The sequence below is a fragment of the Anopheles coustani genome, chromosome X (genome assembly GCF_943734705.1).
Source record: "Anopheles coustani chromosome X, idAnoCousDA_361_x.2, whole genome shotgun sequence".
Classification (NCBI taxonomy): domain Eukaryota; kingdom Metazoa; phylum Arthropoda; class Insecta; order Diptera; family Culicidae; genus Anopheles; species Anopheles coustani.
Window position 1 is genome coordinate 886,278 of NC_071290.1, and position 27,395 is coordinate 913,672.

The window sequence follows — 27,395 nt, forward strand, 5'->3', positions numbered from 1 at the left end:
TCAAATGCTTGAACATTTTGACATGATTGGTTGTGTCAGGAACATTTACTCGGCGTTCGCACCATGATGCATTGTTTTTCGTCTATATACGCTTGCTGTATCAAATAAAAGGTGAGTATTTTGGTTGGAAATTTATAAAACAATATGGATTAGATGATTGCGGAATGGAGACGATATTTATTTGAATGAATAAAATCTACACTATCTTGTCTATGCAAACATTTTGTTTGTACGTAAGTTTAAAGCCCCTGCCAACGATAGATTCATCCGATCGTACCGCCACCAGAATGGGCCCAGCGCTGGTGTAAGAAACGGGTGTGTTTCTAGTAAAATCAGCTACAATACTACCATCGTTCAACCGCTCGCCGCACAATCGCATGTAATTGATGGCGATGTAATCGTCTGGGCAGCTGAATATTTCCACTCCCGCTTGGTTCGGTGGTACGAGGCTAGAACCGTCTGTGGCGATTCGATGTAATAATGAACGTCTGTTCGGGATGGTTAGTACTTTTCGTTTGATTACCTTCTGCGATGTTAACTAGCTGAAAAATATTTTCCTTCCCAAGGGCATTCTCGTTCGTAAATACAACGTTGCAGAACATGATGTGCCGTTTGATGCATATCGCGTAGTTCAGGTTATTCTGCAATTCAAATGTATAAAAGGAAGAAATATTTCATTAAACATTTCCACTTGACTACGCAGCCAGAATACAACACGGTACGCTGCCTAAACTAATGTTTACATGAAAATGACAACCAAACACGGGACAGTTCGTAGAATGCAGATCGAATCATATTGATACCACGCCAAAGTGGTTCGCATAGTTCTACATGTTAGTTTTGTAAAGTTAATGTAATTTTAGAACGTGTGGAAAATGAAACAATCTTCTGTAACATAAGGTGCTGGTGAAAGTGCAGTGATCGGTCAGTGTTTGCACATTTGATGTTCTTTGATGTGCTTTGGCCCGTGAGTAAACAATACGCTCCCAACTTTTGATAAGCTGTTATCTCCTTGCATGGGCGGACATATGAAATAGTCTAACGATAGAATAGGGTTCGTTTTCGATGTTCATTCTATCAACATTTTGCACATACCAGATAGCTAGCTTTTCGGTTTTTCACCACAGTGGAATAATTGTCATAGTTAAACGACTTCACGATTCCGCTCAGCCCATCGTGAAACTGAAGGCAGTTCATCGGTGCCCGGGGAGTGGATAGCTGGAGTGTAAGAAAAGTGATTCAACAACTTTCCATCTTCTCCAAATTTCTTGGTTTTAGTTTTTGCAATACCTGCGTTATCTTGACGAGGAATGCACGTGGCTGGCGGGAGCTAAAAACTGCATTCAAGAACACCAGATGGGAGTACGCTCGATCGATATCAAGGTACACTGAGGTGAGGGAAGAAAACAACCAACAGTTAATGGATGGTCTTTAAAACACACGCATGAGTTTGCGGTGTATCTAGAACGTACTGTGCTGTCCACTATTTACGCCGCAAAGCACCGGGTAGATGCGATGGTCGTTTTGTATCGATATAACAAACTGATCCTCGATGCAGTTGCCCAGCTGCGGTGGCTGTAGCTCAAAGAAGATAAACTCAAGCACCACCTGGCGCACGCTGCGATGCAGGGCAAGGGTAAAGGTACACGGCAATGGTTCTACGGCGGGTGACGGGAAGCTGGGACTGACAAAGTAACTGACGTTCTGTTCGGACCTACTGTCGCACCCGTACTGGACTGAAAATGATGAGAGAAAGGGGAAAGGTCCGTGTATTAAACATTAATGTTGCGCCAAGCCCCTGACTCCACGGTGTCTCACAAACGCAGCACACTCCAAATCCCCCGGCGCAGGTATCCATCGGAATGCCTTTCAACTGGCTGCACTCTTTTTCATGGTAGCAAATACCCATCCAGCTGACCACGAACGATGTATTGCCAGGTGCGTTCTTCCGTGGTACGCACGGCCCGTTGACGAACGTTATGATGTTGATCACGCTCAACAGTGGCACCGCAGGTGCTTTGTACTGCTTCGGTGGGATCAGCTTATTCCGCTCCCTGATGGGGCTAACGCCGGGCATTGGTAAACTAGCTTTTGTTGCATTCCAAGAAGAGGTGTTCTTTGACGACGGATGTCGTTGAACATTCGTTTTGCTTCCATCGTATCGTGGGTTGTACCTCAGGCCGTAGTGGAGCTTGTAGTCGATGTACTGCAGCTGATGCTGGTGGTTGATTGTTGGCGAGGGTTGATAGACGGGAAACGGGACCGGTTCCGAGAGTAGGATATCATGCGCCGCTAGTAACTGGTTATCTTTGGGATGAATGGTCCTGTTTGACGTGCCATGCCGATCGTTTTTCATCGTCCGACAGAGATTTAACAGCTCCGGTGTGCTGGATAGCATGGATTCGTGTGCTTTAGCAGACGACGAAGACGCGTATCCGTATTCCTGGAAGATGATCCAAACGATCCACAAGGATGGCATTTTGTTCACTATCTATCGGGTGGTTTCAGGTCGCGTGAAAAGTTAGACTTCCTTCCTTTTTGCCTGCGCCAGCAAAAAGTGCATTTGATACTGACACCATGCTCAACCGGCGCAAGCCCACTAAGTGGCCATAGAAAGAAGTGTCAGGCAAAGCGCGGCAAATGGTAGCGTAAAATTGACTTCACGCGTAGTAATCGAAACCATGCGAGAAAAGTGTCTGTTGCGAGATGTATTAAATTAAGAATCAGATCGTAACGACTGACATATCTCTGGTTGTAGTTAAACACGATAATCAGGGCTACGATGCTGGTTGCGATATAATTACCTGTACTTTAAGCGATGATTAGCCGTAAGTAACTGGGCTCATTCCAAGAGGGAAAACGGATGGCTCGGATACAAGATGCATTTGCAGATAGACTAGTGCACAGCGCCCCGAAAGCTTATGACACACCGTGTTGAGTTATGAATAATTTTGCGAACTTCAATAGGTAATACAATACAGATTACCTTGTTCTCAAACTTGTTTTTCTTATATCGTAAGATTATGCGCTCATTAAAATACTCATGTTGATTCTTTGTATGAAACATTTTTATTGTTAGCTAGAGTTCTATTCACAACAAATTACTATCAAAGTAAGAGACAGCAACATTTGATCTGCTTGAAGGAAAAGACAGGAAAAGAAACAGAATAGGATTGTACAACCGTATGTCATTTTATTACCACGTTAAGAAGTTAGACAGTTGTTAGCGTATTGGGGTTATAAATATTATCCGCATTTATTCTACGTTTTATTGGTCCGCAAGTCGTAGTACGCATTACGATTTAACAATATTATTACTCGGGTTTAAAAACAAAACAAGTCTAAACAAGTTATGAACGATAACATTTCGCTTCTTTCTAGCAACTACACTTAAACCACCAACAATCATAACGGTCATTCCTAGCTGCGCTGCAAGTCGCCAGGCCAAGGCCGCTCAGCGGTTGAAGCCCTCAATAAGTAAGTGTAAGCGAAAACAGGCCGGTTCTTAATTTTCGTTCAGCCTACGGATGGGTTCGGAACATTCGGCGCAACTGCAGCAGCAGGCGGGTGTAGCTGACGGTGCCGGCGGAGCACTCCGGGCCGGGAGTCTTCATCGGCATTCGACAACGGCAACGGCCGCGTCAGGACGCGCTACCATTGGCGGCAATGCATCCGGCGGCAAACTGCAGCGTGGCAATACGATTGCCGTGACGGGAGGGGGTGGTATCGGGTCGGCGAGCGCTGGTAGCGTTGGAGGCGCCGGAGGCATTCCGGACGATGGATACTCAACCTCGTCCGCGACACCCTCGTCGGCGTACATCTGTGATTCGCGCCCGGTCTCGCCACCGATGAGCGTCTGCTCCGACTCCGACCTGCCATACATATCATACACCGACAAACCGATCGGCGGTAAGTGTGAAAAAGCACCGTTCACTTTCTCCTCATCCCTCACCGACTCACTTGCCCGTTTTGTGTTGCTTTCGTTTCTTCGCGTCCAGATTCGCCCAAGCTGCGTAACAAGCAACAGGCAAAACAGGTGAAATCGCGGCCCAACAGTGCCATCATCATGAACCGCTCATCGCAGCAGCAGCAACAGTATCAGCACCACTATCAGCATCAGCAGCATTCCCAGCCATTCGAAAGTGGCCGCGGTGGTAGTGCGCCCAGCGGCCGCGGCAGACCGATATCGGCTGCGGGTGCGCACAGTATTGTGGTGGTGAAATCGGGCGCCGTCAAGGACGTCGGCATCGAGAAGGACGACGATATCGTGCGGTTGCAGGTAGATACCGAACGAAGACTAATTCCTCTTATCCAATCGATGACACTCTTGTGGGTAGGATTCGTAAAGGGCAAGGGTTGAAAGCTAGCATACCACGGTATGGAAGGACGTAGGTGAAGTGTCGAGATTGCCTTTAACCTCATTTCTCCAAGAAAATCCATATACGGGGGGAGAAATGATGATGTACGACAAGGGAATTGGCAAATCCATGAAACAAATGACAGTTTTAAGTACTGAACTGCCTGCGCGAAATAGAGATGAAAGACTGATGGCCTTATTTTGTTAAATAAAAAAGAGACCTTTTCCGTTACATCTCCTTACGAAAAAAGCACCAAATGCTCGATTATGCTAACTTAAATTTTGTGATGCGATTAATGGGCAATTGTTTGCATTCCGGAGTTTTTTTATATGAAAAACATTTCGAAAAGAGTCCGGATAGTGTGCTTCGAACTTTTGTTTGCTCGACGCCCACATTAACGGCGTGGACAATGTGCTGGATCACGCTGTTTATTGTCTTAACAGTGATGACTACGTGAGACAATATTTTACCGCGCGGCAAATCACTGCTTGTTATGTTTTATGTGTAACAGCTGTCCGAACCAAAAGAAAACTTCATCTTAAGTTATGGCCCCTGCGAAAGGTCTCGTATTTGCCAACTGATAGCACCCACGATTTAAGGTGATACACATTTGTGCGTGCTAGTGTGTTACACGGGAAGAATTCACCAGATGCTGTCATCTGATGCGACGTTTTGTCTCGCTTTGGGTCTGGGGGTTTCCTGCAAGTGCGGCCTCGACTGCCTGGTTGTTGGGTGGACGTATTGATTGATGCCATTGATGATGGATGATTGCAAATGAGTTGAATCTCTTGGCGGGGTGTTTTAGAGGTTGGGTAGGCCAACGCCAACGCGCGATGTGGCCGATTCGCGAACGCTCACGGTCTTCCGCGGGGCCTCGCTGTCGTCGGCGATCGTGCAGCCGTTGTGGAAGTTGATGCTCGATCGCAGGTGGCGCTGAGAGTTGCGCTTGTGCTCGGGCAGGTCAGAAACATGCGACGTCCGGCGGTAGCAGCTTGGTGCGTAGGACGATGCGCTCGAGCGTATGCTGCTGCGGTCGTCAAACTCGAACTCTTCGTCCTGGTATGTGGTGTCGATATCCTGGCGGCTGGCGGCTCTGCTCCTTGGTGGGGACTCTTGCACCGACCGGGCCGACCCACCGAACCGGTGGATGATGACGCGCGGCTCCCCGGCAGCCACCGATTCTGGCGGGTAGTCGTAGAACTCGATCTTGGATTGCAGCGTGCTGAGTCGTTTGGCGCGTGCCGCCTCGCCCGTGTCCTCTTCGGACTGCTGACGTAGAAACTGCTCGATGCGACGCCGCTCGTGTGCCTTCGAGCGCTCCAGCTCACCGAACGATGACTCGACGCCATCGTAGAACTGAATGTGTGACGCTGTGTTCTTCTGCTGGTGACCACGGGTTGCCGGTGCCGGATCTGGATCTGCTTCGCCATATCCAACCGGTTGCCTTCTGGTGTGTGCACCCACGCCTATCCTCTCGTCTACCTCATCCACACCCATCTCCTCGCTATTGCCGAACAGACGGCCGTTGATTGTTGTTGTCCTTGCTGAGCTTTGGCCACGCTGCTCGTGCTCGTGAACTTTCCCATTGATGGGCCGTTGAGGAGGATTTGGAGCATTCTCCTTCCTCTTCGGCGCTTCTACATCCGGCGCGTACTCGTCCGGCCAGAAGAAGTGTGTCTTTTGTCGATCTGGACGCTCACCGGCGGACCGATTGATCATGCCCTCCGTCAGCCCGGAGAAGAACTTTTGCTGAGCCATACCTGATCGGTTTACAGAATACGTTACGCTCCGGAACTGTTATCCGGTCGCAACCAGGAAAGCTGCTCTAAATAGCTCACGCACGTTGTCCTGCAGGTTTGGTCCTGGTCGTCGGATGCATCGGAACATCGGTTTGCGAACGAACCGGACGATTTCACGTTATGCGCACTACTCCACCATCCTGATGATGACTCCCCCCGTTGGACTCTCGTTGGTGTTCCAGAAACGGATTCTCCAACACATACACACACACACACACTCACCGCAACAAAAACAACCGCACTATTGCGCTTTAGTTTATTCACACACCGCCACCTCTCCCCTCATTTCACTTTCATTCCACTCTGTTTCTCGCGCGGTATGTTGTCACGTTTCGTTTCGGTTGTTATGGCGATGCCGCACAGTGGGCACTTTGTTGATGAGGATTTCTTGCTTATTTTTCTTTCAGAAAAATGTTGGCCCTGCGAGAGGCTTCCGATATGATCCCTACTCCCTCTAACTGGTTTTTCCCCGGTGCACCTACACACGCATACACACATCCACCCACACACTCACGAGTATTATAAATGATGGTTTTTATCGAGTGTGTTTTGCTGTCGGCCTATGCTTGTTGAGTGATGCGCTCGAAGGGGTGAGAATGCAGGGTCCGCTTTCTGAGGCGAGCTGCGTTCCGATCGATAGTGCAGCCTGTAAATTACGATACACACCGCACTAACAGCTGGAGAAGAAGGAACACGCAACAGTACAATAACGCAGAGGGATTGGAAAATAAGACAAACTGTTGCTGCGGCGGGCTTCTCCACGACGAGCGATCTTTCGGCCGTGGCTTTCTTAAGCGCCGGTTCGATGTCTTCAATCTCTCCTGGTTGCTTTTCTCCTTCCTCTGGTGGGTTTTTGTTTTCCCTCTACCTCCGAATGGACACCGCGGAACCGACAGATCCGTACCGTTCCACTGCGTTGGGTCGAGTGAACGCCCGACTGCTTCGCGGAACGGCCCAACCGTTGGATTCGTGGCTGAATCGGTCCAAATTGCGGGGGTGGTAGATACCGCTTTTGGAAGGGAATGGTGATGGTTGAAGAAGGACAGCGCAGGGCAAGGTGTGGGGAAGGGAGAAGGCGATCGCTGTCGTGCGCGGTTTCTTTCACTCATTCGTGCCGTCAATTCCAACTCAGGCCGACCCGACTTCTCGATTCAGCAAGATTGATCTTGGGAGCAAGTTGATCCTACAAAGGTATTATTACTTTATTCTATTCCTGCTCCTCCATCCCTTACTCCCCTGCATTCCGCTTTTATCTGCTACTTTGCTCTTACTCCGTGCCCTTTTCTATCGGTGTAAAATTAGCATCCATCCAAAATGTGTCCTATACTAAGCTGAGCAGTAAGTCTTGGAATGGGAGATGCCTGGCCCCCTCTGTCCAATAGATGCCCTTTTTCTGACCTATTTTTATAGTTCCCTTTTTCCACCTTGTCAACACAGGGTCCACAACTCGGTGGTGAGTGTGTTTTTTCCAATTTTAAACTTATTCCTTGGCCTATTATGCACTAGACTACATTCTTCCATATTTGATGGTGGCCCTGTACCCTTACGTCTCACCCTCGGTGCAGTGGGGGGACAACTTTAGCGTCTCACTCTCACTTTCTACACGAAACACGGTTCACCTCCTGACTCGTGGCCAGTACGCCTCGCCCTACCAGCCACCCGCGTGTCCCGTGCATCAACCCACGCGAACGGTTACTGATGAACTCAGCTCCGACTGCACAGTGGGCCGAAAGGTGCTCTTAGGCTCCGAAAACAACCATATGCTGCACATGCTGATTTCATATGAGCTGAGGTGTACAAACACTACTTGCTAGTTGGGTAAAAGTTATTTGAAACACATTGTGACAATCAAAGTAACTGAAATGTCACTGCATAGCCAATGATCCACTAGTTTCTGTCCACTGTGCGCTTCATCGACATGGCATTTCATTGCCCTGCAACATCTCGAAATGCTACCCGGGACGGAATGGATAATGACCTAGGGGCTTCTCTTATGCATCTGGTGTTGCAATCGGTGTACGGTGCGATCGTATCAGCAGATGTGTTAGAGGATCCAACAGCGGATGATTTTGATTGTAGCCCATTGTCCCGAGTGGAATTTACTTCTGGTCGTTTTCGTGTTACTCTTCCGCGCTCAAAATTTACAGTGCCAACCAAATAGACGACATGCCAACCGTGGGTACTTGTATACTCCGCAAGCAGCACACCTCCAGGTTTTAATTTGCATAGCAGCGCAAACACCGTAACCGGCGACCACTTTCCGTTAAACGAAGCGGAGCATAGCGTTGCCCCTACCGCCACCATGGCGCCCACGTGAAGAACAAGAACCAGTTGTGCCGTTCAATTCCAATCCCACACGCCACCAGGGGGAATAAGAACTTACCGGTAAAGCCAGCAGTGAGTCTGTAGGCTAATGCAAAACAATCCGCGACTATGAGCTTAAAAGCAAAGTAGTCCGTCAGCATCCTCATGTCACTTACCGCCCAACTGTTCTGGAACATCTGGCTGGAAGTTCATCATCGCAATTCTTCTTACGGGAGGGAACTTGCGAGAACTAATAGGCGAAAGTGGGGCAAGATGTGCTTGATGTCAAAAATTTACGAGTTAAAACAAACGGAGAATGAGATTTCGTCACCATATTTGAAGTGTACTCTTGGTGCGGAAATGGGATCATAATTCTTGCATCCTCATCCTACCTCACATGTGTTTTTGATTTGGTTTGGTGTCAGAAAACCCCAATTCATTAGGGGGGGGTCAACATTGCTTGAGCAAATAATCTCCATTTTGGAGTCAAACACAGTCGGCTCAGTTCTCCCCGGTTCTCCTTAAGAAGGTCCAGCAGTGTGTGAGTGCCGACTTCTTAGCCCGAGTGGAGGAGTCCGGACGGGCGGGTTCGGCTCAAACGGCCGGTGCACAAATATGGTTCGAGTTTATTTTTGGGGATTTTTCGTTGGTAAAGTGTCCCCCTTTGACCGCTCGGTCCCGGACTAGACTTCTTTCCGCGCAGTAGAGTTACGAGCTCTAGCGAGGCGAGGCAAACAATCACGGCCGTTTTGCCGAACGCAACCATATTTATCGCCCCCGGACCGGCAACCGAAACGCCTTGTAACGCCTGGTAACCTTGACACTCCGTGACGGCTTTCCGCGCCTGTCCGTGTACGGCTGTGTGTGCCGTAAGCCATCGCCCACGCACCAAAGTGGACTCGGCCCCTGGCTGGATGACTCCGTTTGGTCAGGGCCGTATGCATAAAGACTGCTCTCCAGCAAACCGCACCGAGAAAAGGGTCATGTACAGTAAGCGTTACCGAGTTTTGCCATACGCACCGAGGCATTTCATCTTCTTAACTGCAAATCCGTCTGGGTATTGTCTGGCCGTACGATTTAAGTACGATTTACGATACGTAGTGAAGCAAGAGCATTTGGTGTGCGCAAAATATTTGAATTTTTAATAGTTCCCGAATGATCTGGATAAACACATTTCTGGATCAACTCACTCTGTGTGGAGATGTTTGAAGCAGGCCTCTTTGGATGCAATGAATCATGCACATTAAGTGATATAATAATTGCACCTAAATGTCCATACTGATTGTGCTATTTCCGGTTCAGAATGATATTAAAATCAGTTTCACAGCTTTTGCTTGAACATTACAATCTGAAAATAGCACAAGTGGTACGGAGCTTCTGACTATTACTAATGATACTCCAGTCGTTGTATGTGAATTATTTCGTAATACAGTGAGCGATTAACCTACGCCAATGATTGTCACGCTTCAGCCGCTCAGTTGAGTAATACATGTACGGGCTGTGTGACGAAATAACTTCATGAATGGTGCTTTGCAGCGGATACAGTCATGCGCTATGGAGAGGGTGTGAACTGAGATACAAAGAATGTAAATGGGGTGCTACGGGGTCTGGTAGCGGGTAAGAGTGCAATTAATCTAACTTCCTCTTCATCGTTTGACAGAGTGTCCCGATGTTTCTTCCGGTGATGCGCGGTACACTGACGCTGCCGGCCAACCGCGACCCGGACGTGCTGGAACGGCTGCAGCCCACGCACCTCATCAACATGTGCAGCCGGTTGCAGTCGCACTTCAACACCTGCGCCATGCACGTCTCATCCGAGCAGCAGCAGATCACCAACAAAATCAAAGAGGTAAGCAGTCTCTCGAACTATCCCCCCGTGCGTTGGACGCTAATCTGTTCGTGTGTTTTGTTTGGTTGTGCTTAGGTGGACCAGGAAATCTCTAGCGCGCTGGCGCAGCTGGTGCAGAAGCAGAAGCTGTACACCTCGTACGCGGAAACGTTCTCCAAGGTGCGGCAGATTTCGCAACAGCTGACGCGCTGCAACGACATACTCAACCAGAACATCGAGAGTATGGAGTATCTGAACAATTTGCTTAGCGTCGACGATCGCCTGGAGCCGTTCGTGTGGAAAACCGAGTAGGGACAGTGTGTGCTACGAGTTTCAGTCCCGTTGTTGTTCGGATGAAGGAGGACGAGCAGTAAGGATGACACGACGGGCGCTGGGAGGTTGTTGATGCACCCGTTAATGATGCGGCTGCGGTTTGTGATGGAGCAAGAGGACCGCCTTTCCAAAACAAGCGATGTGCCATCGCTCGCTCTTCCCGGAGGATATGTTCGTCAGTCTTAGCAATATTTTGCCCTATGCGCAAATGACGGGGTTGGCAGTGTTGTCATGCACAAGATTACAGATGATTGTTCCACTCTGTGATTTACCAACTAAAGTATGGAGGTTGCACTTCGCTAAAGGCTAATGCAACGGTGTCGCTGCGGTCATTGCAAAGTGTGTGGAGTTATGACGCCTTTGATCGAGAAATCGCAGTACTGTTGTGACTGGCTGCCCGTAGTCCGATGGTACGAATTTATTTATTTAACATTTTTGGGAGTTTGCCATACTTTTATTTTCACCTGCGGTGGTTCACCCCGTCGCTCATCCGTCGCATACGCTTGCACGCGCGGGAAATACTAAAACAAGTTTCGCAACCGAAGTGAAGCAATAGTCGCTGCAATAACTGTACTGTCTCCAAAGTCCACAATGTATTAGGATAAGAGCTATCGGTGCTTCTCCCACTGGCTGTTAGTCATTGCGTTTAAATGTTGGTTGTGTTTTAAATTGCAGATGCAGATATTTCGACTTTAAGAATCAAGAATGAAGACATCCTACCCAGGATCGATAGAAATAGGGGTAAGCTAAAAGGGAGGGCCAAGTATTGTACACAAAAGAAAACCCATTGTTTTGCTATCGACATAGAAAGTGCTCTTGGAACGGACAAATAATGGTCCGATCCGAAAGGCCAACAGCAACGTGCTATTATTATCAAGAGTAAGATACCAACTTTCTTTCTTTGTATAAAAATAAAGGTTCATAAAGTTCAGCTTAAAGCAAAAGAGAATGAAACCACAACTCCGGCAATGATGATATGGGCAGCAAGACGAATGTGTTTCCTCTTAGTCATGTGAGTTCCCGCGAAGAAATCGGGTGTCTTACGTGCTAGTAAAGGATATACAGTAGTACAGCGTTTGACCCTTGCTATTTTCGACCCCAAACTTAACAAAAATTTACTTATAACGAAGAAAAATGATGACATGACATGGATGTGTTTTGCGCTTCTACCATTGCAGTGGCTTCCCCATCCCACCTATGCATGTATATGCCCTCCCCAGTACAATCCCGTAGATGATAGATGCTAGATGTGATGCATCCGAAACAGGAGCCCGCAGAAGTAGTACAGCAACAGAAGCGCACCGAGCTGCAGGAAGCGCTTGAACCAGAGCAACCGCTGGAGTTTGGAGCGCGCCTGGCTCATGCTATCGAGTTCGTCCTTCAGTACGAAGCGCCTGATGCCGAGCATGTAGTTCTCGATGTACGCTGCCCAGTCGAGCCCCTGGACGTCACAGGGGAAGTCGGCGCCGGCCCGGTCTCGACGCACGCGCCGCCCCAGCCCGAGCAGGTTATCGTTGCGGAAGTTCCACTCGTGCATCGCAAAGTACTCGCCTGTGTCGGCCGCCTTCTGGAAGCGCTTGGCGATCTTAGCCATGATCGGCTTGGCGCCCTGGGCGCGCATCAGCACGTCGAACAGGTACGCCGGCAGGAAGTGCAGCAGCACCTCGACCAGCTTGTGCATCAGCCGGTTGGTGCGGAACCGGAAGCCTGGATAGAGCATCACGTACTTGGTCGGGTTGCGGACGGCGCACTGCTGCGTTATGCGGCCGTATTCGTGCCACTTGATGCCGTTCACCTGCCCCGAGGTGCAGTTGTACACACGTATCGGCGTTGCACTGTCAAAGGGATAAAACTCATCCGTCATCAGACGCAGCAGAAACACTAACAATGGACGGCCCGCCCTCCATACGAAAACACTTACATTTTTTGGGCGTTCTCCCAGGCGGCTGCGATCAGCGTGTTGCACACGATGTCGACCGGTATGACGTCCATCGTGCACCGTTCGTCGCACATTATGCTGCTGATGGTACCGCGTCCGATCTCCATCATGATGCCTACCGAAAAATAGGAATCCGACCATCAATCAATCATTCGACCATGGCTCTGTTGCCATGCCACGAGGACACGGTACTACCTACCAGTGATGCCGTACACGTTGTCGATCCAACCGGGGTACGGTTCGGCCACCGCACCCGTCACTATGGATGGGCGGACGATGCAGAGCGGTAGCCGGTCGGCGTACTGCGCCACGAGCTGCTCGGTGATGGACTTCGTTAGCGTGTAGGTGTTCGGATGGGTGCCCTGGAGCTTGCCGGCGATGGCGTTGATGACATCGCCCGGCAGCAGCTGTATGCACTGCATGAATTGTTCCGGATCCATCGGCGGTGGGTAGACCGCCTCGTCGACCTCGCTCCTACACGGGTTGCTGTAGGCGGTCGAGACGTGGACTACACTCTGCAATGTGGTAGGAAAATCGAACCCCGGTAAGTCCCAATCATGTCCTTTATTAAGTCAAACTTCTGGAGCAAGTTCTGGGAACATCGAACAGTACTCACCTGTAGCTGTTGCATGTTGGCGCAAAGGTCCAGTAGTCGCTTGGTGCCGATCGTGTTAAGCAGTGCGGCCTCGATGAGTCCCTCGTTGAAGCGCACGGTGGCCGCGACGTGGAACACCACCTGCACCTGGTCGAGCAGTGTGCGATGGTCGCGCTCGGACAGTCCAAGAAGCGGCAGCGAGATATCGCCCCCGACGCACACCAGCTTTTCGAGGAGCTGGGGCGTCTTGCTGCGCAGCCGGTCGAACACCGGATGCCGGACGAACTCCTTGTAGCGCTGCTCGCTGGTGAGGCCTCGCTTCGGGCGCAGTAGGATGTAGATGGTGCGTAGGCCCTCGCAGGCGCGCAGTAGCTTCTCGATCAGCACCTTACCGAGGAACCCGGTGCCACCGGTCACGAACACGCTCTTACCATCGTAGAACGGTCGTAGCGTATCCGTGGTGGCCGGCTCGGGTACGAGCTCCAGGTCCTCGCCGACGCTCGGGAGGAACTCGTTATTGTTCTCGTCGATCACGGCCAGCGGCCGAGCGTCTTTCGGGCGCACCTGCTCACCGTGCGCTATCAGAGCCGGCCGCTTAAGGCTCAACACCGATGAGACGGTGCTTTCCAAGCTTTTCACGATCATTTTAGGGATCCCTTCGTTCGCCAACTGCTAGAGGATGCTCCGTGTACTAGAATCTCTCGCGAGGATACCGTGGAATCTGTGAATCTCAACCCAGCCTCGGCGGGTTTCGAATCGCTGAAAATCGGGAAAAGAATTAGCGTGTTGTCCCACAAATTGACCTTCGTGCTTCGGCGCATATGAGCTCGTGTTCGGAGCTTTTCACGGTCAACGGGTAATGAACTGAACCGGTAAGATGCTTTTGCTGAGATTAGGAATTCATCACTCTTTGCCGAGCGTTGTTTTGTTTGTTCGAATAATCATAGCCTCATTAACGTCGTGTTGTTATGGGAGACGATTCTGGAGCTCATCGGGCTATCTAGTTTATCTGTCAACCATCGGAAACCTATCCACCGAGAGGTGTCGCTAATATTCCTTCGCGCGTTGCGATTGAGGTCGCACGTTCAACTCAATCAGCCCGTCCCGACCATGCTGGTTATTATTTTATCTATTTATGTCCCACATTTCAAGTACGGACCTCCGCTTCCTCGCTCCTCCCTGGATTCCCCCGGCTTGCTCAAGCCATGCAACTTTGGACCGGTTAGCAATCGTAGCATCAAAGAAGAAAGCGGACTTCTGGTATCAGCCTGAAAAGAAATGGCAATTCCAGCCACCCCAGCGTGCAGTACGTGCAAACGAGATCCCCACACAAGCGGGCTGGTTCCCCCATGCACCCTCCTGCCCACCCTTGTTGCAGTGGCACTGCATTTCTAATGCCGTTCGCCGTTAGTGGCCAGTAGCTTGCGCAGGACTTGCAGCTCTGTTACGCTAGGTACGCCTCTGTGCTCGACGGGTTGGAATGTTGCGTAACGGTCTGGGAAAGCCAACACCACATCAGCTAGCCAGCCAGCCAGCCAGGCAGGCCATTGCAGAAGAGAGTGCACCCGTAACCGGGCACGTACGTACGGCTCGAGAATCTGCCCCCGGGGACGAGGACGAGGACGAGGACGAGTGCGGTGCGTTACATTTTCCTCGCGCCAAGGAACCCGGTGCCATAATCGTTGCTGATGCCCAAATCCCCTCTGCGCAAAGCGCGAAGAGCGTAAGCACTGGATGTCGATCCGGTTGTATAACCGGGAGCTTGGTGGTGCTGTGTAGCAAAGAGGCAAACATGGTTGGCGAGATGGGGTTGCTCCCGTGCGTCCCGAACCCGAAGGAAAGTTCTTGCTGGTGCCACAAAACCACACTTTCTGGGCGATTCAGTAATCGATTCTGGATCTGTACCCTTTGACAACAATTTGTGTTCCAAACAGACTCTTGTTAAGGCTTGCAATAACCTTATTGCACTGTGGGTTTGGACTCTGGGAGATCCTACCAGTACCTATTCTTCTTTAATTTGGTACAAGATATGCCCAGGGACCAGGTCACGGGTGAACGTAGACTTCAGGTGAAAAGATCCACTAATGAGGCACTGATATCATGACAGGTTGCGGGTTGATAGGCAATCGGTAGTTCGGTTTTGGAACAAATCTTCCACATCCTGATGCTTAGTGATTGGTTGATGGGTGTCGCTAGATGAACTGCCGATCTATGTGAGGCATGCAATGTCTGTCCGGTGTGTAGTTCGCGTGATCCCTTCGGGACAGTCTTTCTAACACACTTGCGCCAGAGTCCCTTTGGCTTTCGTAGCCCGGGACTACATTCACTCCACTGCCCCCTTACTTCCCCGTCACTCTCACTCAATCCTTCCCTCGCATCTGCCTCTTTCCCCCGTCTTATCAGGCAACCCTGTTGGTTTGTTTCTTTTATCACACCACACTCACTCTGTAGTTCGCTCGGAAGCGTCACACTTGCACGGGAAAACGGGGGTTTTCTCCGGCGGGTCGGGGGTAGCGGGTTGTGGGTACGTTTGGGGGCCGTCGTACTCGACTCTCCTCCTCGCTGGTGAGGACGCCTCTGGGGTGATGGACGCCGATCCGTTTGTGGCGCGCTCCGAAACTTAACTGACCGCACCGACCGGGTGCACCGTTGCAGCAAGCCCGCACCTGGGCCGCAGTGGGCCCCTCGGGGAGGGTCCGCGAAATATGCCACCCGAAGCCACACATTCAACCACCCTTCTTTGCGCACGCCATCTCCCACCCAAAAAAAAAGAAAAGAAAAAAAGAAAAAAGCAGCGCCCGATCGCTCGCGGTTGCATTATGCACTATTGCATGCACGGGATACGCAGCCACTTGCAGACGCTGCCGTCCGCCGGCGCCTCGACGCTGCGTGCGAAAGAAAGCCTTTTTCGAGCGCGGAGGAAAAACAAAACCAGTTTTTGTTTTTCCACCTCGGGCGCAAAGTCGCCTTCTGCGGCGGCGAGCGTGTTTCTTCACTTCTGCTCAAGCCAAAAACTCCTAATCTCCGCCGCGTGTCTGCATGAGTACTTAAACGTAAATAATTAAACAAGCATAAATATGCAGATTTTAGTGACCTGTTGATAGAAGGAAAAGTCGTCAAAGTAGAGACAACATTTTTGGTAATTGGATAAAAATGGATTTATATGGCGTTATGGCGATTTCCTGTTGTACAATAGGAGTCAACACTCACCATATGGTTGGATAATAGTTGATGGTTCTAAGTTCTGAACAAAGGCTAAAAGGCTAAGGGAGGGCCTAGATGGATGGAAACATTAATGAAACACAACACGCACACGGCATCCAACACGTTCGCAGGCTCAAAACATCAGGCTGTTGATGACGGAGACGTGTGATCTAGATGAAATGAAATATCGGATTCCAAGTGTTGTCCCTAGCTACGCATTACTCCACTCCTGGTGCTGCTGCTTTCCACTCACCCCCGCCGTCCACCCTCCCTTGTACGAGAAAACCCTAACTTTTCGTTCACGCCACATTCATTTATTCTGCTGCTCGCTCGCCGTCGTTCACGTACTTGGTTTCTAAGCGCCTGCGGTACGGATTTGGACGGTTTTGGCGCATCTGGTGTCTGATGTGTAGATCGATTTCTTCGTTTTCATGCCGTCCTCCTTTCTCACCTCTTACCCAACCTTCGACCATTGCAGCAATGTGTCTCTTCCCGAGGCGGTTGAACTGTGTAACGTGCTTGGCGAACGTTCTTGGCGGAGTTTGTTGACCAAGATTTGCCAGCTTCTTCGGTCTTTCACTCTAAACTGCCTTTTAATTGCGCTGCATCGTCGCCATGCGGGCCACAAACCGCTCCATACTTTCCGGCGGGAAATTGCTGCCCAAAGGACATGGCGCAGTGACCTTGGGAAGGAAGTGATGGCGAAATGGTGACCATTCCCAGACGCTAGCGCTGCAGACATGGGCATCATTGAGTTAACATCCATAAGGATGCGTTAGCAAACAACATTACCAACTTGGGCCGGCTTCTTCGTTAGGCAAACAGTAGACAATTCTCTGTGAAAAGAGGTACTTGGTTTGGGCTGGCCGAGTGTCAGAAATCTGCCTCCAACTTTAAGCTGACCCTCCATAGGCCTTTTGCTGCGAGCCTACACGATTACGAATGATTGGCAACTTTTGGCAAAAGAGCCCTTTCAGTTGCGCATACACATTCACATAGCCATGGTTTATTGAAAAGTGAAGGAAAATCACATTTACAGTGGCTGAAATGTTGTTAAGTGCAACCTTCCTTTTCTTCGAGTATTTTGGCAAACATTACGTTCAGGTGAAGACAAATCCATATAAGGGATTTTACTAATTTTCTAACTATAAATAATAATTAATGTATTAATTGTAATTGAAGATAATCAGGCGAAGATCTTACATCTATAATCTTATGTGTACTTGTATGAATCCGGGCCACTGTATATTTGACGCCGCACTGGACACGTGTGCATTAAAACGATCGATTTGAAAATAGAAACGAAAAAAGAAAAGAAAGGTAAAACCCACAAAACTGCCTTTTGACGCAAAAGTGCATCAAAGTGCAAAGTCCGCCCCCCCCCCCCCTCCCCCCTCGCGATTCCTGCAACACAGATTCGGAGTTTGATGCAACTTTTACCCATGGTTTAGTGGCGTTTTGAATGATCGGCTGTTGGATGGTGTTTGCCTGGGTTTTTTTTGCCTAAACATAATTTATTTTCACCCCCACCCCGAATTGTGGAGATGATTGCACAAAGCATGCACTTGCACCTCCGCTGACTTGGGGAGTGGGGTGGTAGTGGTGCATCGCCTATGCCAACCAGTGGGGCACCACAACCCCCTCGCACTGGAGGGGGGGAGAAGTGCATCAAATGCACACGTTGGTGTTACCTTTTCCTTCAATTTCTTTCACTCGTTCTCTAGTGCTTTCTTTCTGTTGCATTTTATGTTAGCTGCAGGGCAAAGCGCGGGGGGGGGGGGGGAACGCAGGGGTGGGCATAGAAAGCAAAAGCTATATGTGTGTTTCCTGCGTTATGCACGTTGGCTGCTGCACCGGACTAATTCACCTGTTTTTCCACCCACACAACCACAAACTAGCGTATCTCAACCGGTGGAGAAACACGAGTGATCTATTTTAACAAATGCCTCCGCTTGCATACAAATGTAACCTAAAGCATTGGCAGTAAAAGAGTTCTTAGGCTGCAAAAATAAAAAACTGGAAGGTATCAAAACATGGGCTCAAACTATCATCATAGGTGATTATTTCTGGCTTGTCCAAATTAGTTCTAACCAAGACTATATGGCAAGCGTATGTTTTACTTAATGTTAAAACAATTTAATTTTATTAAACATTCATAGTTAGGTTCACTGTTTAAAGCTCTAGGACTCATAGGACTAAAGATGCAGATTTGGAACTAGAAAGATTGCCATACAAATTGCTGATCGCGTTCATCCGCACAGGGTTTTGGGCGTATGGACATTAGGGTATGGCAAGACCGTAGGTCGTTTCGGTGAGCTGCAGGGAGCTGCGCCACGCCGAAGGTACGTCTCGCAGGTACAGGGTGCCCCCGAGTTGGTGTACTTGCTGGGTGAGCTCCCGAAGGGCACGGGCGGAGCTGAAGTCTAGCGCCACGAGACGCTCGCAGTCGAGTACGAGTGGCAACGGCAACGTGACGCCGGGAGTTCCGGATACATCGGCCAGCTGACGATGCGCCTCGGCCAGCACGAGCTTTCGGAGTCGGTCGACGCCGGGGTAGAGCAGGGCTGGCACGTTACGCGGACGGATTCGGCGGTAGCGGGTGTCGGTGGTGGGATCGGTTTCGGTGGTACAGTCGGCACGCGGCCACACCGAGTGCCTCAGAGGTTCGAGCAGACTGACGCCCATCCCGCACAGGAGTCCCAGCTCGACGCCCAGGATCAGACACACGGCGAAGCAGAGCGTCCAGGAGAGGAGATCGGCGGGTGAGTGGCGTGGGGGACGCGGAAGTCGGCGCACGATTCCGAAGTCCACCATGGAGGTGACGGCGGCGATCAGTACGGCGGCGAGGGTGGCCCGCGGAATGTAGTAGAAGTAGGGCGTGAGGACTCCGAGGGCGAGCAGCGTGAGGAGGGCCGAGTACAGGCCGGAGAGGGGCGTACGGACACCACTGGCGTGGCTAACGGCGGACCGTGTGAAGGCACCGGTGGTTGGCATGGCGCGGAAGCACGAGCCTACCAAGTTGCAGAGTCCAAGCGCCAAAAGTTCTTGAGTGGCGTCGACAACCGTCTCCGAGGCTGGTGAAGAAGCAAAGAAGAAGGGACAAGTCCGGATGGTAGTTCATGAGGGTTCTAGGGTACACCAAGCTTACCGAACGCTTTGGCGATGGCTACATTCGCCAGGACAGCCACTAGGGGCACAAGCAGCAGACCACTCCCAAGTTGCGCGGTGACTTCGAGGAAGGGAACGGTCGTGTTGCCGACGGTAACTCCTCGCATCGGCCACTCAAACGAAGGCAAGCCAGGCTCAACGTTGCCGGACAGTCGAAAAGGCACCGAACCGTCAGCGGAAGATGCTGACAGATGGTAGGCGAGAATGGCCGATGCGAGAACCACCAGCGCATTGCGGGCAAGCGACACGTACCACAGCGTGCGACGCAAAAACGGGTAGCCCCTGGCCGGAGCGCACTTGGGTAGCTGCTGGAGGGCGATCAGCAGCACGATGCAGAAAACGCCAAGCGCAGTGTCACCCAATTTGGCCTCATTGAGCCTGCCCAGCACATTCATCACCGTCCCGAAGAATCCACCATCGCCGGTAGCCAGCCGGGGAATGCCGAGCAGATTGCGCAGCTGGACGCCAATGATGATGAGGGCTGTGGCGGAGGTGAACGCAGATGTGACGGGCGCCGAGATTAAGCACACGAGAAACCCCAGCCGGAAGATACCCATTGCCAGTTCGACCAATCCGGAGGCGAACGCAAGCACTATCACGTAGCCGGGAGGGCGTCCGGCAGTGTACTGTAAGGTCAGCAGTGACATCAGGCTGGTCGGACCAATGGAGACTTCCTTCACCGTACCGAAAAACACGTACACCAGCGAACCTGGTCCAAGGGAAGAGGAATTAGTTACCGGGAACTCTCATGCTCTTTGTCGAGGTACCTCATTATATTGAAATAACAAAAACCATTAGGAGAACCATTCACTAACTCACCCATGAAAGCTGCATAGAGACCGTACTGTGTGGGAAGTCCCGCTATGGTAGCGTAAGCGATACTCTGCGGGATCATCGTCAGTCCGAGGGTTATGCCAGCAATAAGATCAGAGATGAAATCCTCACTGTCATACCGTCGGATCCAGGACAAAATCGGTATTCGTCTCGTGGGCGAACAAAAGTGTAATCCTCGGCGTATCCAGGACTCCGAGTTGACATCGGAACCGGGTGGTGACAGAGGGACCTCTTTTCCGGAGCGCCCAGCAGGGTTGATTGTGGCGGACTGTGTTTCCGCATCACCTCGCAGATAGCGAAGTTCTTCTTCCTCGTGCACCATTCTGTACCAGAATAGATTGATTTTCATTAATCACCTGCCTGGTTGTCATACATTCACTTTACTTTGTTTTTGTGTATATTTCACCAACCTTTTCACTTCGTTAAAGTCCAAACCTTCAATGTTGCCATATGAAATTTGATTGCTCCAGTTAGCTTCACTTCATGCAGCAGATTTGCTCCCGGACACCACTCTGTTATACTGAAGGACACAGACCCTTTGGGTGTAGCAAATCCCTGGGCGAAAAACTTCGGCTACCGCCGACCCTCTGGTTTGATACTGAGCAGGCTGTTGAACTCGCGGGAAAGTGTCACCCAATTGAACACCTCATTGTTGATTAATTCGGCACTCGCTGCTTCTGCTGCCGTACTGATACGCTGTGCCCTAAGGGGTGAGATCCAATTTCGAGCAAACGGAGATAAAGATACTTCCTCCTTCCTCTTCTCCTTACACTGCACAGGTGCGATTGAGCAAAACATAGCCGAGAGTACGACTGGAGCAAACAGATACCATCGTAGCCTGTTTGCTCTACTGTGCATGATATCTACAATGAAAATCTCCTCCCGCACATCTCGTGACACCGTGGCGCAGCTTCACTGGCCCAGATTCTATCCTCTTGTACTTTATCACTGCTTATCATATGCACATTTGGCTTACCATCATTCCACACCCTCAATGCTTTCAGATTAGTGTACGTTTAATGAAGCCAATGCACCGACGTTCCCGGAACTGCATCTAATGGACAGCAAATTGAGGTTAGGGTCTATAATCTGCCCTTCGTCCTTCGCTTCTCCGTTTTCTTGTTGGTTGATATGCGTTTTAAATCAGTGCTACTGTGCGTGTGCGTATGTGCCGCGATATCGAGGGTAGTGTCACTGTTTGGGCAGGTGCGTAAAAGATGCTACTGTCGACCCTGAAGTATCTCGGTTAACTCTTGCGTTCTAGACATTTTTCTTTCTCAGTATTTGTTAGATTTTATCTGATGATTGGGAATTACGAACGCACACCATACTGTTTTCACATCATCTATTTATTGTACGTAATTAAAGGTTACTGTAACTTCTCCTCTTCTTCATTGTCGGTCTTCGTCTTAATTTTTGTATGTTTCATCTAGCGATTTTGTGTCTCTTTATATAGTATCAATCTTGATAAAAGCTGCTTGTCGCTTGCTTCCTTCTTTTAACTGCAATTTAATTTCACTACCCTTCTACATAAGCGCCCGATCGAATCTGAAAAACTAAGAAGAAGATCTACGACAGCAGCCAAAGCCTTGCTGTGCTGATCGTTTAGATATGTTAGAAATATGACAAATGGGCCATTCTTCAAAACTCAAAACATCTCCGTTGGAAAGCGTCTAGAGTGTCCGCACCAACATCAAGAGAAGGAAAGATGTAAACACCTATTCTCTAGAATCGAAACCAAGTACTAAGTAAGGGCAAAGAGTAGATGAGACGAAAAATTAAAAATGCTGCTGCCTCACAGTGAACTAATGCAATCGTTACTGGTCCTGCGCCCCCGTCCTGATGGAAGGTGTAACTGCACGTTTGTACCTTGTTTTCATCTCAATGCACTCTCTCTCCCTCTTTCCTTATCTTTTCATTTTCAGCTATTTTTGTTTAAGTGTTGGGATTTAAATCTAGTTTGCCGGCATCTTATCTGCCGCATGCGTTTTTGCCTTTTTGGATCCAGCTAGTGCGGAAAGGCCAATTTTATGATAGGTTATGGAACAAAACAAAAAGAAAATAAACGCAAGAAAACGAAATGCTTGCCGTCAGTGCACCGTGTGTTGAAACCTCTTTGGAGTTCACGCCCACACCAAGTAGATCAACCTACGCAAACGTGCGCAGTGATGCGGGGTGGTGGCGAGTTGGGTAAATTTAGAACAACGGGTAGGCCAGTGCAACCGATCCGTTATGGACGGTGCACCTGGATGTAGCAGTACTGTACGCGACCTGCTCAGCGTATCTTCTTGCTGATCTGGTCGATCAGTACATCCACCCGTTCGCTTTTGCCCTTGAAGTTCTTTGGGTGCGGTCCGATCATCTGCACGAACTGCGGCACATCCGGCGAAACCTGTTGGAAAAAGGGGATCCTGATTAGCCTGGTGGGCACTTCGCTATCGGTGTCTGGCTCGGAGGTACTTGCCTGCACGAACTTCGCCAGCGCCTTCATCGTGCGGAACAGGTGCTCCTCGGTCGGCGAACTGTTGAAGAACTGTAGTAGCGCCATCGAGATCTCGACCGCGACGTCGTCGAACACGACCGTTTTCACCTCCTTGCAGGCGATGTTGTGCACCAGCGCAGTCCCGATGTCCAGCAGGCGGGGACAGGTGGCGAGCAGACAGTGGACCGCCACCTTCGTCGTCGCCCGAATGTTGGATGTCGTCTGACCATTGTAGCTCCACTCGGAGATATACAGTAGCCACTCCGATGCGTTGTTGTTCTCGAACAGGTTACACATCTGTAGAAGCGATAGTAGTAAGCTGAATAGTAATCTTCCTCTCGGTACGGCGTGATACTTACGAAGAGTGCGATCGACTGCTGCTCCTCTGGTGGGTGTCGGTCGATGTCCTGGGCAAAGTTCATCAGAACGTGCTCCTTGCGGTCCTGGTGTAGTAGCAGAATGATGTCTTCCTTGAGCGCGGCGTTTGCCAGCGCTCGCAGCAGATGTACGCGCACGTCCGTGGAGAAGCACGTCTGGTCGCGGAAGATGCGGCCCACGAACACTAGGAAGCAGTCACCGAACGTCCAGGCACCTTCGCCGAGTAGCAGATACTGGTGCAACTGGTCGACAGCCTCCTGCTCCTCCTCAGACAGCTTACCGTCGACAAAGTCTACCAGCCGTTCCAACTCGAGCTTCGACTGTAGACACACCGGACCGGAAACCCACAGTTAGGAATTTAATGTTTCGAAACGGGGATCGGACCTTCATCTAGCTACTCACGTCAACTTCGTTGAAGATGATCGGGGGCTCGCGGTTGCGCTTTCGCTCCTCCTCCGCCAGTCGCTCCGCTTCTTCCTCCTCGAGGACCTTCTGTGAGGGAAGCAGGTGAGGGGAGGAACCGTTTGCGGTTGGGCCTCCGTTTGTGCTGGCGTGTGCCAACTCCGCCTCGGTATCTGACATTGCTAGTACCGGGTTTGAAGACTTCTATTCCGCACTGGTATCACCTCCTTGAGTTCCTGGTGGTGGAAGAGACACCCAACATGAGTAAAACCTACGGCCATACCTTGGATGCCTGTAATTTGGATATTCGGTTTGACACCCACTTAGTTTTACTAAATGGCGTAGTACTCCTTCTGTCGTTTTTCTCTGTCTCTCCTATACTCTAGTTTCGCCAGAATGTTTGACTCTATGTCATCCCGTTACTTCTACGCCAGTTCCTACCCGGAGGGCATTGCCACGCTCACAACCGGCACGAGTTGTCACCTTTAAAACCGTCACGCCTCAGTCGTGCGCCGATTTGGGTTTTAGTTAGATGTTTTTCTTTTTGGCAAGAGCGGAGAGCTCTCTCTCCTCCCATCCCTCACCACCGTTGTTGCTGCTTTGTTCCGCGATCCCATCTGCCATGTTGTGTCCCGTGCTCTATTTATAGCGTGCTGTGTTCTGCTCGGAATTCGGCAAAACACATCTTCCTACCAGCCTACCATGTGTTACAGACAGAGATAGAAGATATGAAACCGTTGCGATCCCCATCAAAAACCAACCTTAAAAAGACATGTGCATTGTCAAAAGAACGAAATTGCCTGCACTTTCCCTTCACTGTTCCGACTTACAGGTAGACTTCCTGACATTCTGCCTTTCTCAAGCTAACTTCAATTTTTACCGTCTGCAATTGGATGACGGAGTTAGAGTAATGACGGACGGTTGTCGCTAGGGGTTTCCGCAATTGGCGACACATATGCCGGCTTAATTCACCCCCATCTTCTTCCCCTTCTCCTCTCTACCTCCAAACCACATGCATCCACCTTTATGGTGCACTCGGCGGGAGGGTTTGCGCTGTCTAAATGGGCCAGAACCTTCCTGCACACAGTCCGTTAAACCTCGGTGTCTCGGTGCACCTGAGACGTCCTCCCCTCTCCGTTCCTGCTCAAAATTTCACCCAATTTCGAACCGCCCGTCCGTGTGTCGAGTCCGTGCCGTGTGGGCATGTGGTCGCTATTTTTAGGGTCCCCAATTTTCCGCGCTCCCGATTTCCGAAAAAAAATACGGTAGGCGAACGGACGCACTCACGCAAGACACCGGTGACCGCGGTGCCTGATAGCAAGGCACGGAACTCACATAAGCACACGATGCCGGTTATTTGTGCCGCTCAGAACTTAGTCCTTCAGATTTTCTCGCTCGCTTTTAAAGCCCTTTTTGGGGATTCTAATGCCGTTGGTCCATTTCGGTTCGTTTATACGTCAATCTGTAGCACGTAGGCCTGAAGTACACTCGCATTCGCGCAGGCATCTGTCACACACTAGATCTTTAAGACATCCAACCAATGCACATACACGAGCGGTCACAGGATAAGATTTGGTAACCTTTCCCTTTTGAATCGGTTTTGCGTTTTCCTCGGTTGATTGCGATTCATTTATGCTTGTTTTCCCAGTTTTTGTACAAGTTTTCCCGGACCATACACTTCCGCACGGTTCGGGTTGTGCTAGCAAGAAAAACCAGTAACCGCACTGTGGTGTATTGCAGTGGCTCCGATGTTCCTCCGATGGGCTGGAACTGAGGATGTTTCTTTCGGATGTCAATGTTCTTCCCCCTTACTCGGTGGTACATAACGCTTCTCATCGAAGCGAATTGTTGAAGCTCCAGGCTGCTGTACTCACCACGGCTTGCGGCTCCACGCTCTTTTGTTGACTGGAATTCCGGATCACGGTTTCGGTATGGCCGCGCGCGCGTTTCCCGGGCTGGTGAGGTGTGGTGGGTGTGTGTTTGTGTGTGCCTGCCTGTTCCGAAGCCGCAACCGAACCAACCGGACGAACCAAACTGCGCCACTAGTGCTCCGCTACTGAGTCTGTCTGCTTTCGGTAGCTTTCTTCGGCGCTGTTGTCCGTCCCGGGTCCGGGGTCCTTGAGGGAAGGCGGATAGTGTGCGTATGTGTGGAGGGTACCGAATGCTGAATGGTGGAATGTGCCCGACGTCGACTGAGCCGCACCGACCGGTGTCATCGTCCACCGGGTGCATCAGGTTGTCACGGCGTTCGATTGACATCTTTTTCGGGACAAAAATGCGCACACACCTGCGAAAATTATATTGTCAAAATTTCATATCCATTTTATTGCAAGCGATAAAGACTCTAAAATAATTTGCTCCAAAATGTTCCCAATTTCCCAAATGTGCCGGAGGTATTGCGGGTTTTGTCCATCCCGGTTAACCACTGTGCCGTGGTGTGATTACACCGACACGTTCGGCAGAAAGGCCACGATTGGCGCACGCGCGCATGCATCGATATGAAGACATAGACGACGGTACGAGGCTTGCGCCTGCGTCCTTTTCCCGGGCCGAGGTTTTCCTTGTGTTTTTTTTCCCTTTCCAGCGCCGACCCACGCACGGCACTCTTCGTCGCGCCACCGTTTTTTTTTCTTTCCGGCGGAGGATGGAAATATCGAATCAAACAGACACAAACACCTACACGCGTGCCCATCATATTATCACGGCACGTGACGATCGCAGGTTTTTCTTTCAATGGAAAAATGAAATGAGAGTAGGCTAGAGAAGAAAACTTTTCACAACTCACACTTGACGACATCGGGAAAATGCCTCCGGAGCGTTGGTGTGGTGATGCTTGTGAAATTGTTATTGCATTCCGAAACGCCATCAGGGGCGATCGGAACTTAGCTTGGTTAAAATTCCATTTTCCAAAATATTATGTGGCTTACAGAAATAATCAACACACAGGTTTGGGAATACATTTCGGGGTTTGCTGGGCAATGTCTCCCAATTTTCTCCCATGCCATGTGTGTGTGTTTGTATGCTCGATGGCACATAAATGCATAGGCAGTACGTGTGCATCCGTTCAGGTGGCATTCGTGCATGATTAAGATTTTATTTTCAAACGACAATTTATAAGGTGTCATGTCGTTGGAGGAATATAAACACACCGCGAGTGACTCACGCGGCGAAATAAAGATGCAATAAAGCATTCCAACGGAATGGGGAAAAAACAAACCCAACCGTCAATAAAATTGTTTTCCAAATCTATTAATAGAGCACCCCCTTCCCACTTGGGAGGTGAAGAATGTGCAATCCGCAGGCGGAAAACATCTCCCTCCGAAGGGAGAGTGCAGCATTCCGAACCCGGGGCTGGTACGGAAAAATTTTTGGACACTTTTTCGTCCGTTGTCGTAGGTACGTTCGCCTCCGTTGTCCGTCTAAGTTGCCCTAGCGGAAGACTTCAAAGGCCCGAGGAGGAGGTAAACTCCAGATGTACGCCACATTCTCTGCGGGAAATTCTATTTTCGATACGTAGCCGAGACGGACAGGTAGCTTTTGCCGGATCGCTGGTACCCTCCAGATGGAATCCGGAAGTCTGTTAGTTTTGAAGAAAATACATTTGAAAAAATGTTCATATTTTTCATGCACCAAATGCACTCCAGATAAAATAGACGGCTATTGCCGTCAAATGATCGAAGTTTTGTGCATGCTTTCATTCTGATATACGCTTTACAAAATAGATAAACATTGCATTCAAAAACAATCGCTCGGCAAATATGTATAAAACGT

General features: G+C 50.1%; 6 protein-coding genes across 6 annotated transcripts; 1 reads left to right on the forward strand and 5 right to left on the reverse strand.

Annotated features, from left to right (window-relative positions):
• Nucleotides 1–196: 196 nt before the first annotated feature.
• LOC131268766 (uncharacterized) lies at nucleotides 197–2,479 on the reverse strand. The gene is made up of 6 exons (XM_058271042.1): nucleotides 1,819–2,479; nucleotides 1,473–1,736; nucleotides 1,291–1,388; nucleotides 1,096–1,218; nucleotides 524–641; nucleotides 197–459 (listed from the first exon to the last, which is right to left on the reverse strand). The coding sequence occupies exons 1-6, from the start codon at nucleotides 2,477–2,479 to the stop codon at nucleotides 197–199; spliced, it is 1,527 nt and encodes a 508-aa protein (XP_058127025.1).
• LOC131269431 (uncharacterized) lies at nucleotides 829–11,565 on the forward strand. The gene is made up of 5 exons (XM_058271786.1): nucleotides 829–967; nucleotides 3,382–3,909; nucleotides 3,999–4,279; nucleotides 10,122–10,310; nucleotides 10,386–11,565. The coding sequence occupies exons 2-5, from the start codon at nucleotides 3,528–3,530 to the stop codon at nucleotides 10,599–10,601; spliced, it is 1,068 nt and encodes a 355-aa protein (XP_058127769.1). The 5' UTR covers nucleotides 829–967; nucleotides 3,382–3,527; the 3' UTR covers nucleotides 10,602–11,565.
• LOC131269435 (uncharacterized) lies at nucleotides 5,160–6,116 on the reverse strand. Its single transcript, XM_058271790.1, has 2 exons — nucleotides 5,915–6,116; nucleotides 5,160–5,776 (listed from the first exon to the last, which is right to left on the reverse strand). The coding sequence occupies exons 1-2, from the start codon at nucleotides 6,114–6,116 to the stop codon at nucleotides 5,160–5,162; spliced, it is 819 nt and encodes a 272-aa protein (XP_058127773.1).
• Nucleotides 11,566–11,865: 300 nt separating the features above from the next.
• Nucleotides 11,866–13,801, reverse strand: LOC131268767 (putative fatty acyl-CoA reductase CG5065). The gene is made up of 4 exons (XM_058271043.1): nucleotides 13,178–13,801; nucleotides 12,761–13,076; nucleotides 12,544–12,676; nucleotides 11,866–12,457 (listed from the first exon to the last, which is right to left on the reverse strand). Exons 1-4 carry the CDS (start codon nucleotides 13,799–13,801, stop codon nucleotides 11,866–11,868), a joined length of 1,665 nt encoding a protein of 554 aa, XP_058127026.1.
• Nucleotides 13,802–18,640: 4,839 nt separating this feature from the next.
• Nucleotides 18,641–20,684, reverse strand: LOC131268768 (sodium-independent sulfate anion transporter-like). Its single transcript, XM_058271044.1, has 3 exons — nucleotides 20,348–20,684; nucleotides 19,509–20,237; nucleotides 18,641–19,434 (listed from the first exon to the last, which is right to left on the reverse strand). Exons 1-3 carry the CDS (start codon nucleotides 20,682–20,684, stop codon nucleotides 18,641–18,643), a joined length of 1,860 nt encoding a protein of 619 aa, XP_058127027.1.
• Nucleotides 20,685–22,637: 1,953 nt separating this feature from the next.
• Nucleotides 22,638–23,804, reverse strand: LOC131269433 (uncharacterized). Its single transcript, XM_058271788.1, has 4 exons — nucleotides 23,625–23,804; nucleotides 23,204–23,542; nucleotides 22,827–23,141; nucleotides 22,638–22,754 (listed from the first exon to the last, which is right to left on the reverse strand). The coding sequence occupies exons 1-4, from the start codon at nucleotides 23,802–23,804 to the stop codon at nucleotides 22,638–22,640; spliced, it is 951 nt and encodes a 316-aa protein (XP_058127771.1).
• Between the last annotated feature and the right edge of the window lie 3,591 nt (nucleotides 23,805–27,395).

What these genes read in the sequence shown, in the direction of transcription:
- LOC131268766 (XM_058271042.1), bottom strand. Translation starts at nt 2,479, where the DNA reads ATGCCATCCTTGTGGATCGTTTGGATCATCTTCCAGGAATACGGATAC. An exon ending in CGTAAATAGTGGACAGCACA is followed by an intron (nt 1,389 to 1,472) that starts GTACGTTCTAGA and finishes CCCTCACCTCAG; the next exon opens with TGTACCTTGATATCGATCGA. An exon ending in ACCGAAAAGCTAGCTATCTG is followed by an intron (nt 642 to 1,095) that starts GTATGTGCAAAA and finishes TTTGAATTGCAG; the next exon opens with AATAACCTGAACTACGCGAT.
- LOC131269431 (XM_058271786.1), top strand. Translation starts at nt 3,528, where the DNA reads ATGGGTTCGGAACATTCGGCGCAACTGCAGCAGCAGGCGGGTGTAGCT. An exon ending in ACGATATCGTGCGGTTGCAG is followed by an intron (nt 4,280 to 10,121) that starts GTAGATACCGAA and finishes ATCGTTTGACAG; the next exon opens with AGTGTCCCGATGTTTCTTCC. An exon ending in TCACCAACAAAATCAAAGAG is followed by an intron (nt 10,311 to 10,385) that starts GTAAGCAGTCTC and finishes GGTTGTGCTTAG; the next exon opens with GTGGACCAGGAAATCTCTAG.
- LOC131269435 (XM_058271790.1), bottom strand. Translation starts at nt 6,116, where the DNA reads ATGGCTCAGCAAAAGTTCTTCTCCGGGCTGACGGAGGGCATGATCAAT. An exon ending in TCACGAGCACGAGCAGCGTG is followed by an intron (nt 5,777 to 5,914) that starts GCCAAAGCTCAG and finishes ATGGCGAAGCAG; the next exon opens with ATCCAGATCCGGCACCGGCA.
- LOC131268767 (XM_058271043.1), bottom strand. Translation starts at nt 13,801, where the DNA reads ATGATCGTGAAAAGCTTGGAAAGCACCGTCTCATCGGTGTTGAGCCTT. An exon ending in CCAACATGCAACAGCTACAG is followed by an intron (nt 13,077 to 13,177) that starts GTGAGTACTGTT and finishes ACCACATTGCAG; the next exon opens with AGTGTAGTCCACGTCTCGAC. An exon ending in TGGGAGAACGCCCAAAAAAT is followed by an intron (nt 12,458 to 12,543) that starts GTAAGTGTTTTC and finishes TCCCTTTGACAG; the next exon opens with TGCAACGCCGATACGTGTGT.
- LOC131268768 (XM_058271044.1), bottom strand. Translation starts at nt 20,684, where the DNA reads ATGGTGCACGAGGAAGAAGAACTTCGCTATCTGCGAGGTGATGCGGAA. An exon ending in TCTCTATGCAGCTTTCATGG is followed by an intron (nt 20,238 to 20,347) that starts GTGAGTTAGTGA and finishes CCCTTGGACCAG; the next exon opens with GTTCGCTGGTGTACGTGTTT. An exon ending in AGCCATCGCCAAAGCGTTCG is followed by an intron (nt 19,435 to 19,508) that starts GTAAGCTTGGTG and finishes CTTCTTCACCAG; the next exon opens with CCTCGGAGACGGTTGTCGAC.
- LOC131269433 (XM_058271788.1), bottom strand. Translation starts at nt 23,804, where the DNA reads ATGTCAGATACCGAGGCGGAGTTGGCACACGCCAGCACAAACGGAGGC. An exon ending in AGCAGTCGATCGCACTCTTC is followed by an intron (nt 23,142 to 23,203) that starts GTAAGTATCACG and finishes TCGCTTCTACAG; the next exon opens with ATGTGTAACCTGTTCGAGAA. An exon ending in CGCTGGCGAAGTTCGTGCAG is followed by an intron (nt 22,755 to 22,826) that starts GCAAGTACCTCC and finishes TTTTTCCAACAG; the next exon opens with GTTTCGCCGGATGTGCCGCA.